This window comes from Lissotriton helveticus, chromosome 2_2, assembly GCF_964261635.1.
Source record: "Lissotriton helveticus chromosome 2_2, aLisHel1.1, whole genome shotgun sequence".
NCBI classification, from domain to species: Eukaryota; Metazoa; Chordata; class Amphibia; order Caudata; family Salamandridae; genus Lissotriton; species Lissotriton helveticus.
In genome coordinates, this window is record NC_136060.1 from 307,573,671 (window position 1) to 307,592,234 (window position 18,564).

Below are 18,564 nucleotides of genomic sequence, written 5' to 3' on the forward strand. Positions count from 1 at the left end.
GTCATCTCCAGTACGTCAAAGAACTGTAAGCCTACCTCCTCCTTAGCCCACACAGGTTGCAATTCCCAGATGTAGTAAAGTCTCTGGTGAACGATATATAATCATTATCAGTGTCACTTGTTGTGGCCATACATAATAATCAACAATCTACCAGTAGCCTGAACTTTGAAGTGTCATTGATTTTGTTTACTGCTCAGAACTAGAAATTGTTCTTGAATCAGTTTTACCTACAGCATAAGCAAACAAGCTGTGGCAAAGTCACTAGGTCTTGCCAATGAAACCTATTACCTTTGCCAGTGCTTTTTCTTCTAGATGTCCCCCATGTGTCGGAAGGCTTAGCAGACATGTTTCAATGGTAAAATAAATATTTTACAGTGGCAGGTATGGCTCAGAAGTTGGAGAGGAAAGTGGGTGCCTGAGGCTGGCTAGTTTTTAGTGAAGAGAGAGAGGTGAGGGGGAAGATTAGAAAGATGGGAAATCAGCAATTCAAGATCTATCATCAGTAGCAGACTGTCAAAATACTCTTGATGGGACAAAAACAAGAATAGGGAAAAAAGCAATTGAATCAGGAGCAGAGAAGTGAGACAGACAAAAGAGCCACCTAGTCATCAGTAAGTGGCTAACTCAAAGCCCACTTTTTGTCTTGTACTGTTTATAATAGCCCTTCACAACTAGTCGCCTTTTGGCAAGACTTAACTTAGGGCTTGAGAAGCAAAACAGGTGCAAGTATTGTGTATGATTATCCTGTACTGTTCTTCCACATTTTCCACCATACTTGATACTACGTACCAATATTATTTGTAGGAATGTGCTTTATGTGCACACAATAAACACATAGAACTCTATGGCTATTAAGTCTGATTCCTATTTGGGTTGTATGGAAAAATATAGTGATCAGCAATATCATGACACATGAATATCGCGTCAAAAGTGAAGCCTACAAAAATATTGAGTTTACATATTTCATAGGAAAAATTATAAAAATATTGTGTCAAAAATATTATGGAACAGAATATCGACAAAAAAAGGAAGGAATATTGAAATGATATATTTAGTATTATAACTAATTTATTTGCAATATTAATCAAGAAAATAATAACAGAAATACAATTAAGTAGTAAATATTATATGCACATGTATACATTACAAAAAATATAAAAACCATCAATTAAAATTACATTAATCAATCAGACGTAACCTAATTCCAAATGTGAGAAATAGTTTAAATGTATACAGTGACCTCTATAAATACATAAATGCCTTCATTTACTCTCAAAAATAAAAAAACAATATCTAAGCATTTTTTTAAATTACAGTAACAATATTAACAATATCATAAATATTATAATTAACAAATGCATGTTAAGAGTAACATATTTCACAATAAATTAAAAGATACATAAAAAAAATTATGGAACCAGTTAAAAAACATCAAAATAAATTAATAAAATTAACATAATTATCAATGAATCAATTAATAAAAATTAATTACCAATTAAAAAATAATTAACAATTAATTCAAAATGAATACCAATAAATAAATCAAAATATTTAATTAATTACAATTAAATTACTTCCCACCCTATTCCCCTATAAACCCACAACCCGCTACAGAACTAAAACACAAAATTAAATTAAAAATAATTAGTAATTTCTAAAAATTAATATTTAATTTAATATAATTAAATTACTTCCCACCCTATTCCCCTATAAACCCACAACCCGCTACAGAATTAAATTGCGCAAAAATTAAATAACATAAAATTCATTATTTAAAATAAATTACAAAAATAATATACACTTTTCACAAAATTACTAACATACTAAACACTTAAAAAAAATCGATTTTATTAACAATTCGATATATTTTAATACCTATATTATATACTTCGATATTTTGACTTTCTACATTTTAAAAAATCGATATTATATTACTTACCTTCAATTCGATATTTTTGACCACTATATTCTGTCCATTTGATATTTTGTCCATTCTATATTTTGACTTTGATATTTTGGTAATTCTATATTTTGAATTCGATATTTTGTCTTGTTACCAAACTAGACAGAGTCCTGACAGAGTGAGCCAGAGGTAAGTGCGTGAGGTGCAATTCACATACTTTCTAGTCTTAAAACAGACTAACAAAGCCCAATGGGAAGGCACTACATGCCCTGCATTACTTCTCCTTTAAATTAAATATATGCTTTTTAACATTCACTTAAAAAAACACCATGTTTTATAAACACCGGAAAACACACTTTTGTCTATTTTGGGGGTTAGGCAGCTGAATAAACCCTGAAATGCACTGATTTCAAAAGGTTTGGAAAATCCACAATAAATAAACACTGAAAACAGAACAGCCTAATTGTAAGCAACAGTAGGGAAAGTATTGGGCTTTGGAGGGGTTAGATAACTCTTCCCATTCTATTCTAAACAACAGTAGGGTAAGTGTTGGGCCTTGGAGGGATTAGATTTACTATTCCCGTTGCAACCTAAACAACAATAGAGAAAGTGTTGGGCTTTGAAGGGGTCAGATTTACTATTCCCACTCCAATTTAAATAACAGTAGGGGAAGTGTTGGAATTCGTAGCGGTCAGATTTACTGTTCTCACTCCAATCTAAGCAACAATAGGAAATGTATTGTACTTTGGAGGGGCTACATTTGGCACTCCAAAACCAATTTTATTTTAATTCAAACATTTAAATACCAACTTATATACTATATCAATACAATTAAAGGTAAAAAATTGAATAATACAACAACAACAATGTAAAATAAACAATATTAATTTAAAATGTTCTTCACTCTCTACTATATAAAAAAACTGAAGTAGAATTAATCATCCATAAAATAATAAGATTAAAACATTAATTAAATAAAACAGAAAAAAATAAGAATAAATATAAAATACATTTTGAAAATGTATTGTTAAAAAAGCAATCAATTAACAATGAATAACAATACAAATGTACATAACAAATAATCAATCTAAAAAATTATCATAATTAATTAACAGTTAAATATTTGATTAAAATAACAAATATTTAAAAATATAATTTAAATAAGTTCCCATCCTACTTTTATACAAACCCAAGAACACACAACTAAAATATAAATTACTAATTTGACCAAACAAAAAGAAAATATAAATTAAAAATCTCGAAATGCACTTAAATAATTAGAATAACATTGAATGAATTAATTTACAAAGTTAATCACCAATTAAAGGTTCATTTAATATAAGAAATTAATTTAAAAAAACACAATTTAAATAATTTACTATGCTATTCCCCAACAAACCCAACCTAATGCTAAATTATAAATTAATAATTACATGTAAAAAAGAAATTACACATAATTGCAAACAAAAATCTGAAATATTCACATTAATATTATTAGTGCCTAAAAATTAAATATTAACTAATATTTTAAATGAGTTAAAAAAACAATGTTTAATTCAACTATATTGAAGCAAATAATAGTATATACAATATGTTTTTGAGCGATATTATCCCCTTCCCTGTGGCGGTAATTCCCCCACGGTGCGGGGGGGCGGGGCGGGGGAGTGAACGCAGCGCTGCGGTGCTCGTGAAGAGACCAGCTCATCGTAAGTCACAGTGGAGCTGTGCTCATGACGAGCTGGTCTCGTCACGACCCCGCCCACTGATTAATTTGCCCACACAGGCGGGGAATCAATTGCTCGTCGGCAGAGCGGAGCCGTTATGACAAGACCAGCTCGTTATGAGCACAGCTCCACTGTGATTCATGACGAGCTGGTCTCGTCATCAGCACCGAAGAGGTTATAGACAAAAAACAATAGTCACAGTGTCTATATTTTGTTGTCGATATTTTTGTAGTGACATTATTTTTGTACACAATATTCATCTCACACAATATTTTTTAATAAATATTTTGACCATTCAACTTCCACTTGATTACTTTAGTCTTTAAAAGTTAGTGTTTTAACTTTGACCACACATTGCAGAACACCAAAAACATCCCACCTGCATGCCTCTTCTTTATTCGTTTAGCTGCAGTAAAGGTTCCTCCTATGCACACTGCCATTATTATACACGTCAAGGAAAGAGAAATGTAGACACTGTCACTGGAGTTGGTTGAATTGTTTTCAGAAGAAACACCTAAAAAGAAAAATACGGCTGTTATTTTTAGTATTTTAAATATTTGTTTTCTAACAGATACTAAGCCGGATTTTTTCAGATATATTTGAGACTTTTCCAAGTATTTGATAACAACATTAATGTTACTTAGATTCTGAGTGCATTAACATTTTTCCTCCAGTTGCCAGAAAACCCCACAGACTCTTCAATCAAAAGGTGTTGTGATGATCGATAATTCTGATACTGGCGCCTTTCACACTTTTTTGAGATAATGTCCGAAAGGGGCATAGTGAACCCTATCGGTGCTCAAACATGCCACTTTTACACATACTGGATACAGTTCCACTGCCATCATCATGAAATCAGCACGCTTGCCCCACCTCTTCCTGCCACTCATTTCTTCTCTATATAGAAAGTGCGGGAGCCAGGTGAAAGCGATTGCCTCTGCAGACGCAGAAGGATGAAAGCCCCAAGCCCTCTTCAGGACCGTCCTTGATAATGTGCTACCACTATCATTCTAAGATATAGATTTCCCAAATCGCAACGCCACATATATACCTTTCTACAAAAATGTTGTGACCAAAAGAGGCTGACAGTTTACAGTATATGTAAGCAATGGTTGCAAAATTCACTCCCTTGTCATGAAAAGAACCTCCAAAGACCAACAGTTACAAGAAATGCAAAATCTCCATTGTTATTTTATGGCCCCTTAAAATGATTCATAAAAGCAGTGTTGCAGGCAATGGCCTCACACGAATGTTACACCCACGTCTGTGGACTTTATCACAGTCACTTGTGTCTGCACCTGACAGCAATACATTCCCACTTCGTAATCTTGAAATTCAATTTTTTTTAACTAAAATGAATTGGTTCCCTTCGCTCCCACTCAACAGTGAGTATATAAATACAAATAGTTCATCAAAGGTATTAGTTATAATAGAACCACAAATAATGGATTGTGAAAGAGGACACACAGGTATAGGTATGTGTGCAAAAACAAAGCAATTTACAACTTCAAATGTTTTACATCTAAAGTTATCAAACAGCATGATAAGCATATACAGAATCAGAATACATTTATTGTTCAGTTAATTAAAACCACAACAATTTATACATAGCAACATTAAACAAATATCCATAAAAAAGATGTTTCCTTTTTTTGTATTCTCTAAAAGGATAAACTATTTCTTATCATAAAATTTGCACTTCTTCCTGTATAATTTAAACAATGCATTTGATAAAATTGGCTAATATTTAAAACACAGTTTCAAATGTTACATCATATGACCATTTTGCCATGCCATTAGCCTTATTTTGATATTTCCTCATGTTTGATTTGGAATTTGATCAAGCGACAGTTAAGCTGTGGATCTTCCGGTACAAGACATTTTAAGATTGCAGTTCTGCAAGAGCCAACCCCTCTTGTATTGAATGACCTCCTTAACAATTTCTGACGATCGATCCTCACCTAATGCTGGGCAGATACAGACTATGGAGTCGATTAGGATGGCAGACGGATTGCCCCCGCCGGGCTGGCGGTAGCCACCACCGGCCCCGGCAATCCATCCTCCATCCGCACTCAAATGACCCCCCGCCACATTAGGATGGCTGGGGGGTCCGCGGCAGACGGGAAGGCCGTCCGCCGCTTTTAAGGCGACCGTGGAGGAAAAGGTCTAATATGGTGGCGGTGTCTATCAGACACCGCCAGCCATATTAGGATGGGCTTTGGGGAATGCCATTGCCGCCACGGAAAGGTATACGGTCTTTGCTTTGGGGGCCCGTTGCGGGCCCCCAGGTTGAAGGAGGGGGTGGGGGATGTACACGGGGGGTACCTATGGTACCCCCCTGCGTTTCAAAGTACAACATGGCAGGCACCGCGCAGTGCCTGTCATGTTGTGCTTTGAAACGCACAACATGCATTTTTAGCATTGCGGCGGGCGGTGCATTCAGCACCACCCGCTGCAATGTTAAAAATGCGGGATGCACCCGCCACTGTGGCGGGTGCATCCTAATTCGACGCACGAGACCTCCACCATTATGGCGTACGGTCCCTTGCCACGACAGGATGGCGGACGGACAAAGTCTGTCCGCCATCCTAATCGACTCCTAAGTGAATAACATCCTGAGTTGGTGCTGCACAGAGACAACATTATTTTGGGCCCTAATAGTTCCAACTTGGTGGTCTGCAGTTGATGGCAATTTACCAAAGCGTATTGCTATAATTTAGACTTTAGATAGTAAGAAAACAGCTGATCCAAATATGTCGCCCGTTGCAGTTTTACATAGGATTGCAAAACCATCCATGCATGTGCCCGCCTGCTCAGGGTGACCTTGTCCTCAAGTAATGAATGTTGCTTTGTTCCCTTCTTCAAGATTTGCTGGAAAGTGGAGTAAGGAAGGTTCTTTTGCCAAAGATCTACCATGTTAGTGAAATGTAGTGAGGATTGAAGATATACAGAGTAGGCGGACTGCGGATCACCTTGTAACGCATTCCAGAGTGCATTATTGATTTTATTTTCTTGTTTATGCCAAATTTTATACCAGGCTCTTATTGTGATATATCTTGTATGAAGCTGTTGCTGTTGTATACCGAATTCTAATCGAACATGCGCCAGCTAGGCATTATGCGGAAGTGAAATACTTTTTTGTATGCTCGCCTTTAGAGCTTATCCAAAACCCCAGCATCTTTTCCAAACTGGACTTGGCTTCCTTATGCAAGGGTTGTTAGGAGTTTGCCTTCATAATGTATAATAATGGAGTTAGGGAGGAACCTTTTAAACTTTTTGAAATAGAGCAGAATGCACATGTAAGTCCATTTCCCTTTTTTTTGTATGGCCTCATTTTGTATTTGGAAAGTTAATCGATTATCCAGATACATTCCTAGATATTTGTAGCTACTCACTACATCAAGCTTTAAATTACCAAATTTAAATGACGTTAATTTTTGGATAGTTTGACTTATAATCATAGCCTTTGTTTTTACAATGTTTATTTCCAGCAAATGTTTCCAGGCGAAGTTCCCTAGCTCATCTATTGCTCTTTGTTTCCAAACAAGGAAGATGCGAATTGATTTTGTCAAGCCTTGGTGAGAAATCCCCCATAAATAGATTAAATAAATGAGGCACAAGGACGCACCCTTGCTTGAGTCCCACCTTCATGTAGATTTTCCTTGAGAGCCTCGTCCCATCAGCTATTATTACCTGCATCCATGTATCCGAGTATAATGCATAATCGGTTTTAATATTCTATCTGGCAGGGCCCACTGCTTTATCTTGTTCCATAAAATGCCTCTATTGACTCGATCGAAAGCAGCTTTAAAATCAATGAAGCATAAAAACAAGTTATTTTGCTTTTGTAAGCTTTTTTGACATCAGACCAAGCGATAGTATGTCCGTAATGGTGCCAGAGCCAATTCGGAAGCCAGACCGGTTGATGGGAATGATTTTATTACGTGCGGACCAGCTAATCAGATCTGCCAAGATTAGTGAGGCATATACATGTAAAAAGATTTTCATTCAGTGCACTTCTTCTGGCCACCACAAATGCATTTCCATGTGTTTAGTGTCTAATTAAAGCTATCGATACAGCCCACAATGTTACCAGTAGTCAGATACTAGGCATTTCATGTGCAACTGGAGTAAAACTGCATCATACCTGTTAAAACCATACATGCATTCAGTCTACAAACTTCAAGAGTAGTTTACAAACATCAACATATGGGTGAAAAATCAACTGTTCACAATGTGCACAAATCCGATGTTTAGACATCAGTAACGCTTTAAGGAGAATGAAAGAAGGACCATGTCTATATTGAAGACTTTTGGTTTAAGCATGGAGAGCTGAAGTATGTTTTCAGACTCTAATTGACAGAGTATTCTTCCTGACTGCCACAGGGCCAGCAAATGTTAAGACTTTGTAGTCATAATTGGAAATTCTTAGAAGTGGCTTGCAATAGAAAACCTATCTCCCACTATTTTTACAGCTGCTAGTGTTGTGCAATTCTGAATTGCCTGTTTACAAGATTCCTCATGTAGATTGAAAAATATAAATTACATAGGCAATTCAGCAATTAAAGAGGGAAACGATACGAAACCTTTTGCCAATATTGGTGTCTCTTATGGGTTACATTTATACTTACACACCGTCTTTAAATTAATATCAGTTGCACACATCCGTAGACAGTCTTGTCACCTCACTCGCCACACTACATTACCCTTCTACTGTACCATGCACTGTGTTGCGGCCAATAATCTCATTTCTGATGTGATAAGTGTTTTATTTACTGCAAACAATTCACATGCTAAAACTTAGGTTATACCCAAGGGTATAGGTAGTGCATGGAGAGGGGATGGGGTTTAGGTATTGTAGTGTGACTAGTGAGGTGACAAGACTGTGTACGGAAGTGCGCGAGTGATATTGATTGAAAGGTGGTGGGTAGTATAAATGTGAGTAAGAAATATGACTAACAACGGGGGTGTCCTGGCGCTGAGGCAGACTGAAGAAGGTAGACGAGGAAAGGAACTAGGTGTAGGTGCTCGTGAAAAACTAGGTTTTCAGGGCACGCCGAAAAGTTAGTTGTGACTCCGAGAAGCAGATAGAGAGTGACAGGGCATTCCAAAGTTTAGAGGTTCTAACCGCAAAGGCTCTGCCACCCATCCTGGCCTTACGAAAGCTGGGGATGGCAAGGAAAGACTGGTGGTTAGATCGCAGGGTCCGTTTGTGATGGTAGTGCTGGAGTCTAGCTCTCAGATACGCTGGGCCTAGTCCCGGGAATGCTCTGAATGCCAGGGTAAGGGCCTTAAATTCAATGCGCTTGATAACAGGTAGCCAGTGGAGGATCCTCAGGTGGGGGGTAATAGAGTGTCGGAAAGGTATGTTGCAGATCAATCTGGCAGCAGCGTTTTGGATTATCTGCAGACGCCAAGTCAGATAGGCTGGAACACCCAGATAGAGACTGTTAGCATAGTCCAGGTGGGATGTGATTAGAGCATGGACTACTGTGCAACGGCCTTACAGGGAAAGGAAGTGTAGAAATGTGCGCAACGTGCAAAGCTTCCCAAAGCATGAGGAGGAGACTTTCCTGATTTGGGTTTTGCAGGAGAGTTTGTTGTTGAATCTAAAACCGAGATTCCTCACAAAGTCAACATACTCAGGAGGAGGATTCATCTCCAGTAGCCACCAGAGCACGGGGGAGGTGTGTGCAGAGATTTTTGGTTAAAAAAAAGTACCTTAGTGTTGTCCGAGTTAGGCTTGAGACAATTCAATACATCCAAGCTGAGATGTTACTCAGGCAATGCCTAAAGTTGGAAAAGGCAGCTTCTGAGTTCTCCTAGATGGAGAACACCAGTGGGTGTCATCAGCATAGGAGACCACCCTCACCCCACACTATTCCAACAATGCCGCAAGGGGTGAAAGGTATGCGTTGAAGAGGAGAGGACTCAGGGCACCCGGCAGAGCAAGGGTTCTGCGTACAAGATGAAAGGACGGAGAAAGACTTGTTGAGACCCGTTCCCCAGAAAGGACCGAATCCAGGACAGAGCCGTGCCCTGAATACACAAGTCTCTTAATCTATCCAAAAGAATGGGGTGGGGAACCATTTCGAAGGCAGCAGACAGATCGAGTAGCACAAGCATAGCTGCTTTGCCCAAATTAATCCTCTCGCGGATACTCTCAGATACTTCAAGGAGGGTGGTCTCGGTGCTGTAGCCAGCTCTGAAGCCGGATTGATAGTCATGAAAATGATATCTAGATTCCAGATGGTTGAAGAGTTGCTCCTAGACCATTTGTTCGAGAATCTTTGCAGGTGCGGGTAACAGGGAAATGGGTCTAAAAATGTTAAAAGCGGCGGGATCAGCATCTGGTTTTTTCTACACAGCTGGAAAAATCCCTGAACTTAACAAAGAAGTTTTTTAAGTGAAGAATCAAGAGAGAGATTGGTGTGAAAGTGGTCATTGCATCATTTTGACCGGTAGGGCAGTAGGCTCCGAGGTAGACTGATGGGGGGAAAGTGGTGTACATGGTGTGGATTTTATCCTGAAAAAAGTCTGATAGTTCAGTGCACAAGGCGGCGGTAGGGAGCACTGTACTGGCAGTGGCGGATGGCTTAGTGAACTCTTGAACAATTTTAAATTGAGTTTTTGCTGAAATCCCCGCTAGGCGGGTCTTATTGGAGAAATAGTCTCTCATAGTGGAGCACTTGAGTTTGTGAAACTCTTTCAAGGCTTTTTTATATGCAATCTTAGCCGCAGGGTCATAGGATAATCTCTAGGAGCACTCCAGTTTTTTGCAGTGGCTTTTCTCAATACGAAGCTGTGGGGAGAACCAGGGGGCTGAGGTGTCTGCCTAGAGGAAGAGACGGGTCTAAGAGGGGCAACAATGTCTAGCGCTGAAGATAACCAACTGTTGAAGATTACTGAATCTGTGTCTGGGTCGCCTAATAGTTGAAGGGTAGATGTAGCGAGTACTGGTGTCATGTTATTTATAGTGACGTTGCACCACAGCCTACTATTTTCTAAGATTTGATAAGGTCTGGAAATACCGGAATTCAGTGCCAGGCTGAAAGGTACTAAGAAGTGATCCAACCAGCTAATCGGTAAGGGGTGCTCCACTATCAGATAGGGATTGTTAGAAAAAATAAGGTCTACCGTATGGCCGGCAGAGTGCATGCATAAATGATCATTTCAAAAGATAAGTGTAAGTTATTAATTTGTTATGGTTGTGTAGTTTAAGGTGTGTCTGGCACAAATAATACAGAAATAAATGTGTATGTGATGCATAAATCATAAAATTAAGAGATAACTATAACTGTAGAATTTCTAATGTTTGTGGAGCATAATTTGGGTGTGGATACCAAACCTAAATAACATTTTCCTAACAATAACTTATGCATAACATTTGTTTTTTCGTAAATTTCAGTGGTTTTGACAATGTTAGTAACATTTGAAATATTTGTCCAGTTTAGTTTAGTGGAGTGTGGTGCATTATAGTGGCAGATACTGTTGTACAGTGTACTCTGGCATAGTATATTGTGGTATAGTGAAGTTGAGTAAAGTGGAATGAGGTATAGCAGGGTAGGGTATAGTGGAATGGCATACCGCAGAGTGGGGTAGAGTAGAGTCCCATACAGTGGAGTGGAGTGGCCTACAGTAATCTTGGATACAATAGAGTGGCATTTTTTGGAGTGGCATGGAGAATAGTGGTGTACACTGCATTTGAATATGGTGGGATAGCATACAGTGGAGTGTGGTAAAGTTGATTGACATCCTGTAAGTATTGTAGAGTACATTTGTATATACTATAGTGGCGTACAGTGTTGTGCTATACACTGGAGGGTTGTATAGTTTAGGGGCCTATATTGGAACATAGTGTACTGAAATTGCGTACAGTGGAGTGTGGTACAGTGGAGCGACGAAAACTGAAGTAGCATACACTGGAGTGGGGTATACTGGAGTGCTATTGAGGGGAGTGGTGTACAGCTGTGTGGTTTACAGTGTAGCCTTCTAAAGTTAAACTGTATAAATGGAGTGCCGTATATTGGAGCACCGTACAATGCAGTCGTACCAAGCAGTGTACTGTGGACTACTGTGTGGTACAATCTAATAGAGTACAGTGCAGTAGCGTATACCAGAGTAGCATAAACTATAGTGCAATAGAGTGGAGTACCATAGAATTTAGTAGTGTTTAGTGCAAGAAAGTTGAGTTTAGTGGAGTTAACTGTTTAGACCTACAGTGGAGTGCTATATAGTGGAGAAATGTACAGTATGGTGGTGTACAACTCAATAGCTTAATTATAGATGGGAAGAATGTTGTCACATACAGAGAAGTGTGGTTTAGTGGATGGCAATGAATGAACTGTGTAAAGCAAAATGGCATAAAATTGATTGTGGTACAGTGCAGGAGGGTATCGTGCATTTAAATACAATGGAGTGGCTTAGAATGTAGTAGTGGAAACTGGAATAGCATACACTCTAGGGACGTACCAATAAGTCGACCATAGTGGAATAGTATTTAGTGGAATAAAGTAAACTGGAGTAGGGTGCATTTGAAAAGTGTTGATTTGCGAGTAGGGCAGTTTAAAGGGGGCCATTAAACTGGCATACACGAAAGTGTAATAGAATATAGTGGAAAACAGTATAATAGCGTAAAGTATAGTGGTGTACATTGCAATGGTGTACAGACCAGTTGGGTTGAGTAGAGTGGAGTAACGTACAGTGGATCAGTGTACAATGTAGTGGCATGTACTGTAGTGTCATAAAGTGGAGTAGCATACTGTAAATTCCGTACAGTGACATAAACTAAACAGTTAGATAGTGGAGTGCTGTGGTATGTGTAAATTAAAGGAAATGTAGTGTTAAAGTGTGTGCAAAAAGGGAAATGTTTTCTCATCAAAATATATACTATAATATGTAAATGTTGCGGGGATCCCAAAAGGCTATTAAAATAAATGCATTTTGCATAATTTGTTTTACTGTGATTATTGCGAAATTCATCTTTCAGATTTGATCAAAAATTGAGCTGTATTAGATATTATGGTGTGCATATGTTTATTTTGGGTAGTGCAGGTAAGTAGTGTAACAAATGTATATGTTTTAATTTTTTTTACTTTGTGAGATCTATTGACACAGTATGTTTGCGAAATATGGGTGTATTTCGCTTGGCTACTACAGTACGTAGCAATGCCAAATTATTAGCTAATCGGCAAAAGACTGCCTACAAATGTTCAAGGCAGGCATGTTGTTTTTAGGTACTATGTGCCTGTGTTCTGCGTTCCGCCTTCGGATATCGGTAAGTAATTAATTTAGTATTTTTGCCTTATCTATTAACCCTTGAATAAAGTGGTAATAGGTTTTGCAAAATATGTATAGGCTTTGTGGTACTACTGCGTTACTACAAATTATTTTGTACGGTTACCATTGTTATTTCTAAATTTCTCAATATTTTTGTAGTACACTAAGGGGAATGGCGTTTTATTTTAAGAAGTGCTGTAATTTTTAGTAATTAACAAGCTACTCTGTACCATTTTTACTGCAAATTTAAATATGTTAACAATATTTGGGACCTGATTTCAATGTAGGTCAGAAAGCCTCCGACCGCTGGTAGGAGGTTTTCCAACTGACATGGTAGGTTTAAACTCTGACTGTGTATTACAATGACGGTGGTCGGAGTTTAAACCGGCCCGTGAATCTGACTTGGTTCTGACGGCTCAAAAAGCCTGATGGCCAATCGGAATGACCTCATTATCCCTAACAGACTGTGTTTCCGCCCTCGGGATTATGATACCACTTTTCGACAGTAGTTCCATGTTGACCTTTCCGACATGGAACTGGTGTCGGAAATTGTCTTTGGGGGCACCTACCCTCCGGTTGTGACCCTGGGGGGCACCTATGATGCCCACTGAAAATCCGTGCCTCAGGGTGCTAGGATTTACACAAACTCCCATTTCTCAATGGGAGCTTGTGCTGCGGGCGGTTTCCGCCCACCACACATGCTTCCATAGAGAAATGGAATTTTGCATCTTCACCATGTGCGGTCGCATCGTAATATTTACCTACATTACAAGGCATAAAGCAGAACACAGGGAAACTTAAGGTGAAAATAAGATGGCTGCCTTTATTTTTCGCAAAACGGTTTGTGTGTGTAAATATATATATATATATTACCTACTGGCGGTCGCCAGTAGGTATATATAGTTAGGATTTTTTCTCTATGGGATTTTTGAAAATTCTATGTCTAATAACTTTGGCGTTTATGGACGGAATTGGCTGAAATTTGCAGGAAAATGGAACATGTTGTTTCTGAGCAGCCCCTGAAAATTTGGGGGGGGTTCGTCAAGGGGGGGCCGAGAAAAAAGGGGGGTCCCAAAACGCGTTTTTCCTATGTTAATTTCCATAGGGCGGTTGGACTCACTTTTAGCTCGAACGGCTGAATGGATTTGCACGAAACTTGGCAAAATTGTAGGGACTGGTAGCCCGATGTGCCTTTGCTAGGTCTCAATATATGTGCTCCAGTGGATTTTGAGAAATTAACGTTCAAAAAAAGATATATATCTGTGACAGCGCTCCGGGCAGCGCTCCGCTTCGCGTACTTTTCGCGTTACGGAGCTTTGCGAAGCGAAGCTGATTGGTTCTCCGGCGTCTGTAAACATTCTAAACAGTCCGGAGCGGCCGCCATCTTGTCTCTCGGTAGGATCGAGAGACAAGAGGAGGCCAAAGCGAAGGGGCAAATGACCATAAGGGGGCATAGTAGATCCTCCCTGACCCCCTAGGTTTGATGTGGAGGTTTTAAAAGGGCCCCGCGGGGCAAAAAAAAATACAAAAAAAAAAAATCGAACGGGTGAATGGATTTGCATGAAACTTGGCAAAATTGTAGGGACCGGTAGCCCGATGTGCCTTTGCTGGGTCTCAATATATGTGCTGCAGTGGATTTTGAGAAATTAACGTTCAAAAAAAGATATATATCTGTGACAGCGTCCCGGGTAGCGCTCCGTTTTGCGTACTTTTCGCGTTACGGAGCTTTGCGAAGCAAAGCTGATTGGCTCTCCGGTGTCTGTAAACATTCCAAACAGTACGGAGCGGCCGCCATCTTGTCTCTCGGTAGGATCGAGAGACAAGAGGAGGCCAAAGCGAAGGGGCAAATGACCATAAGGGGGCATAGTAGATCCTCCCTGACCCCATAGGTTTGATGTGGAGGCTTTAAAAGGGCTCCGCGGGGCAAAAAAAAAAAAAATCGATTTTTTTGGTGGGGTGCGCCTGGTTAGCGTAACGGGAAGCGGACTGGGGAGCGTACTACAAGGAAACAAGAATGATTGACTTTTAACTTATTGTATGTTTATAGACTTTTTTTTACTTTTTTTTCTGCCGAGTGACGTCTCGGCCTATCTCCACGGGATGCAGTCCCTACCATCTCGGCGTTTAAGCCCAGGGGGACCGGTAGTGTGGGAGAGATAACGTCTGTTAACGTTCGATTCGAAGGAAATCAGGAAGTGTTGAAAAACATTGTCTGCGCCATCTTGCCTTTTTTCAAATGCCACACTTTTGTCGTGCACGGCAGCCATTTTAGATGCCTTGACCAGACCCACTCTCTGCACGCTGTCGATCCTTAGCATGCATCTCCCCCAGGCACTGGTCACCCCCGCTCTCTGTCTTATGCATGGGCAATAAACCTCCCCCCATCTGCGCTGCTCTTCCCTGAGAATCACACTCTGTGCCCGCCCGACACCTCCCTTTCGCCCTATTCACTACCGCACCCTCTGACACTCCTCTTCCTCTGTGTCCGATTGTCCAGGCCGGTCCCAGGCTATCAGGTAGCCCTGCAGATGTACTTTATGGCCCCAGCTGTAAAGAATCACCCCTCTTCAAAGGAGTTACAGTAGATCAAGGCCCCCACCCGATGAGATCCGTCACACCACACGCGTTCCTACTATCTGAAAACCATCCTGTATTGTGATTGGGGAGGGGACCGAGCCTGAAGCGGAAGATTCCAGGGATGCCTCTTTGTACATCAAAGTTTTTACAATTATGTGTCACATTAAAAATATATAGCACTCCAACAAAGTAGTAGGATTATAAAACTTTAATAACTTATAAATATAAACAACGCAACAAAAACAGTAAAAACATTTAAACATTTTTAGGAAAAAAGAAGGAACAATGGTCAGTAGCGGTCGGTTGTGCGAATAGTCCCAAGGCAGCACAACGTCCTGAGTTCTGGACGGCACCCAGGTGATGTTGCCTGGGTGCCGCACTGGTTTTGGGTATCCTACAATGCTGCTCCGAATAACGGCGTGGGGCGTCCCGGGGGGTGGCTCGTCAGTAGCGGTCTGTTGTGCGAATAGTCCCATGGCAGCAGAACGCGCTGAGATGTGGATGGCACCCAGGTGATGTCAAGTAAGTTGCCGCACTGGTTTTGGTATCCCACAATGCTGCTCCGAATAACGGCGTGGGGCGCCCGGGGGGGGGGTGAGGCGGCGTGAACGGGCCTCCCCAGGTGGAGGCTCGTCTGCTGTAGTGGGGTGCCCCTTTACCGTTTCAGTTGCCATTCCGTGGGGCGTCCTGGTGGGTGCGGGGGGAGGCCTCATCAGTAGCGGTCTGTTGTGCCAATAGTCCCAAGGCAGCAGAACGCGCTGAGATGTGGATGGCACCCAGGTGTCGTCCAGTAAGTTGCCGCACTGGTTTTGGTATCCTACAATGCTGCTCCGAATAGTGGCGTGGGGCGCCCCGGGGGGGGGGGGGTGAGGCGGCGTGAACGGGCCTCCCCAGGTGGAGGCTCGTCTGCTGTAGTGGGGCGCCCCTTTACCGTTTCAGTTGCCATTCCGCCCGGTTTTGGTACACTGTGCCAAAATCCGCCATTCAGCTGAGTTGCGCCCACTCTTGCGGTGCAGCGATAGGCGGCTGCCACAGGACTCTCAAAATGGCGGCAGGCTCTTTCCTTTTTGGGCCTGGTCCACTGAAATGGCCCTGGGACACTTTGGAACTCGGACGCTTGTCTACTAGGTCTTGGACCCCATTCTCGAAAGCGTCCCCTCAGCCTTGAGGATTCTACAAAAGTCTTGGGGGCCCCCGACTCCTGCAGGCTTCCGGTGGGGAGCGGCTGCCATGATTGCTCGCGGAATGACCACGACGGAGCCACGAGATGGTGGTGCTCTCATGCTGACGCCAGCTTCAGTCTGAAGCATCCAGAAACAAGGTGGGGCTTTCATCGTTTGGGGAAAAAAAAAAGTTTTCATCCAATGAAAAGTGTTATTTTTAGGTCATATGATCAAGCCTTCCATCATTAGGAAACCAAAAGTAAAATGAACCAATGAAAAGTTTTATAAACAAGTCACATGACCTGTTATGCGGCATAGGGTATAAAAAGCGTAGAAAATCCGTTGGCACGTGAGGCGGCGTCAGTAGCGGACCGATGTGCGAATAGGCCGAAGGCAGCACAACGCGCCAAGATCCGGATGGCACCGAGGTGGTGTCTAGCAAGTTGCCGCACTGGTGTGGCCATCCTACAATGCTGAAAGTCGGCGTGGGGCGCCCCGTTGGCCTGTGAGTTCGCGTCAGTAGCGGACCGATGTGCGAATAGGCCGAAGGCAGCACAACGCGCCAAGATCCGGATGGCACCGAGGTGGTGTCTAGCAAGTTGCCGCACTGGTGTGGCCATCCTACAATGCTGAAAGTCGGCGTGGGGCGCCCCGTTGGCCTGTGAGATGGCGTCAGTAGCGGACCGATGTGCGAATAGGCCGAAGGCAGCACAACGCGCCAAGATCCGGATGGCACCGAGGTGGTGTCTAGCAAGTTGCCGCACTGGTGTGGCCATCCTACAATGCTGAAAGTCGGCGTGGGGCGCCCCGTTGGCCTGTGAGATGGCGTCAGTAGCGGACCGATGTGCGAATAGGGCCAAAGGCAGCGCAACGCGCCAAGATCCGGATGGCAACGAGGTGGTGTCTAGCAAGTTGCCGCACTGGTGTGGCCATCCTACAATGCTGCGCCGAAAGTCGGCGTGGGGCGCTCCGTTGGCCTGTGAGTTCGCGTCAGTCAGTGGGGGTTGTTTGAGGATCTGACTGCATTGGAAAGCAATGTGATGCTGTGCGTCGCCCCCAAGATGAAGGTTCCTCAGCTGCAGTGGGGCGCCCCTTGGTGTTTCACTCGCTATGCAGCTGAGTTGCGTGCGCACTTGCGGCGAATAGGCCGAAGGTAGCACAACAATATTTTCTGAATAGAAGACACCACAAGGCGCTGAGATTCGGTTGGCACCGAGGTGGTGTCTAGCAAGTTGCCGCACTGGTGTGGCCATCCTACAATCCTGCTCCGAATAACGGCGTGGGGTGCCCGAAGGGGGGGGGGAGGCGGCGTGAACGGGCCTTCCCATGTGGAGGCTCGTCTGCTGTAGTGGGGCGCCCCTTTACCGTTTCAGTTGCCATTCAGCTGAGTTTCGGCCGCTCTTGATGCTACAGCGACAGGCGGCTGCAACAGGACTCTCAAAATGGCGGCCTGTTCTTTGGATTTGGGCCTGGTCCACTAAAATGGCCCTGGGACACCTTAGAACTCGGACGCTCGAATTTTTTTTCCTTTCCTCTACATGCAAAAAAGGTAAATGCCCGGTACGTTACCTGCCTCATCTGCCACGATGTACTCTCCAGAGGAACCGATAATATAGTTATGGTAACTATACCATGCATCGTCATATGGAGAGGTGGCACCGATTAATTATAGTGCTGCACAAAAGAGAGATTTGGAGGAGAACCCCCGACCTGCCAGTACATTCACCAAAGAAGTGGCACTGACAGCATCAGAGGCAAGGGAAACGGTCCCAAATATTTAGAAGAACTTTGGAAAGATTAAAATGACATGTTTAGATTGTGGCAAATTAATTTCATGTGGACAGATGAGTGTTACTCTAATAAATACAGCATATGAACATCATCATAGTCGATGGTTGGTAGAGACATTTTGACTATA

The 18,564-nt window shown here is 42.0% G+C and overlaps 1 protein-coding gene across 2 annotated transcripts in view; it reads right to left on the reverse strand.

The window, feature by feature from the left end:
- Nucleotides 1-18,564, reverse strand: part of LOC144821811 (uncharacterized) — a 221,755-nt gene that overhangs the window by 186,651 nt on the left and 16,540 nt on the right. For both annotated transcript variants that reach the window (XM_078678986.1, XM_078678987.1), the window contains exon 2: nucleotides 4,007-4,141. In XM_078678986.1, the coding sequence (XP_078535112.1) occupies nucleotides 4,007-4,141 (135 nt within the window). The remainder of the gene's footprint in view (nucleotides 1-4,006; nucleotides 4,142-18,564) is intronic.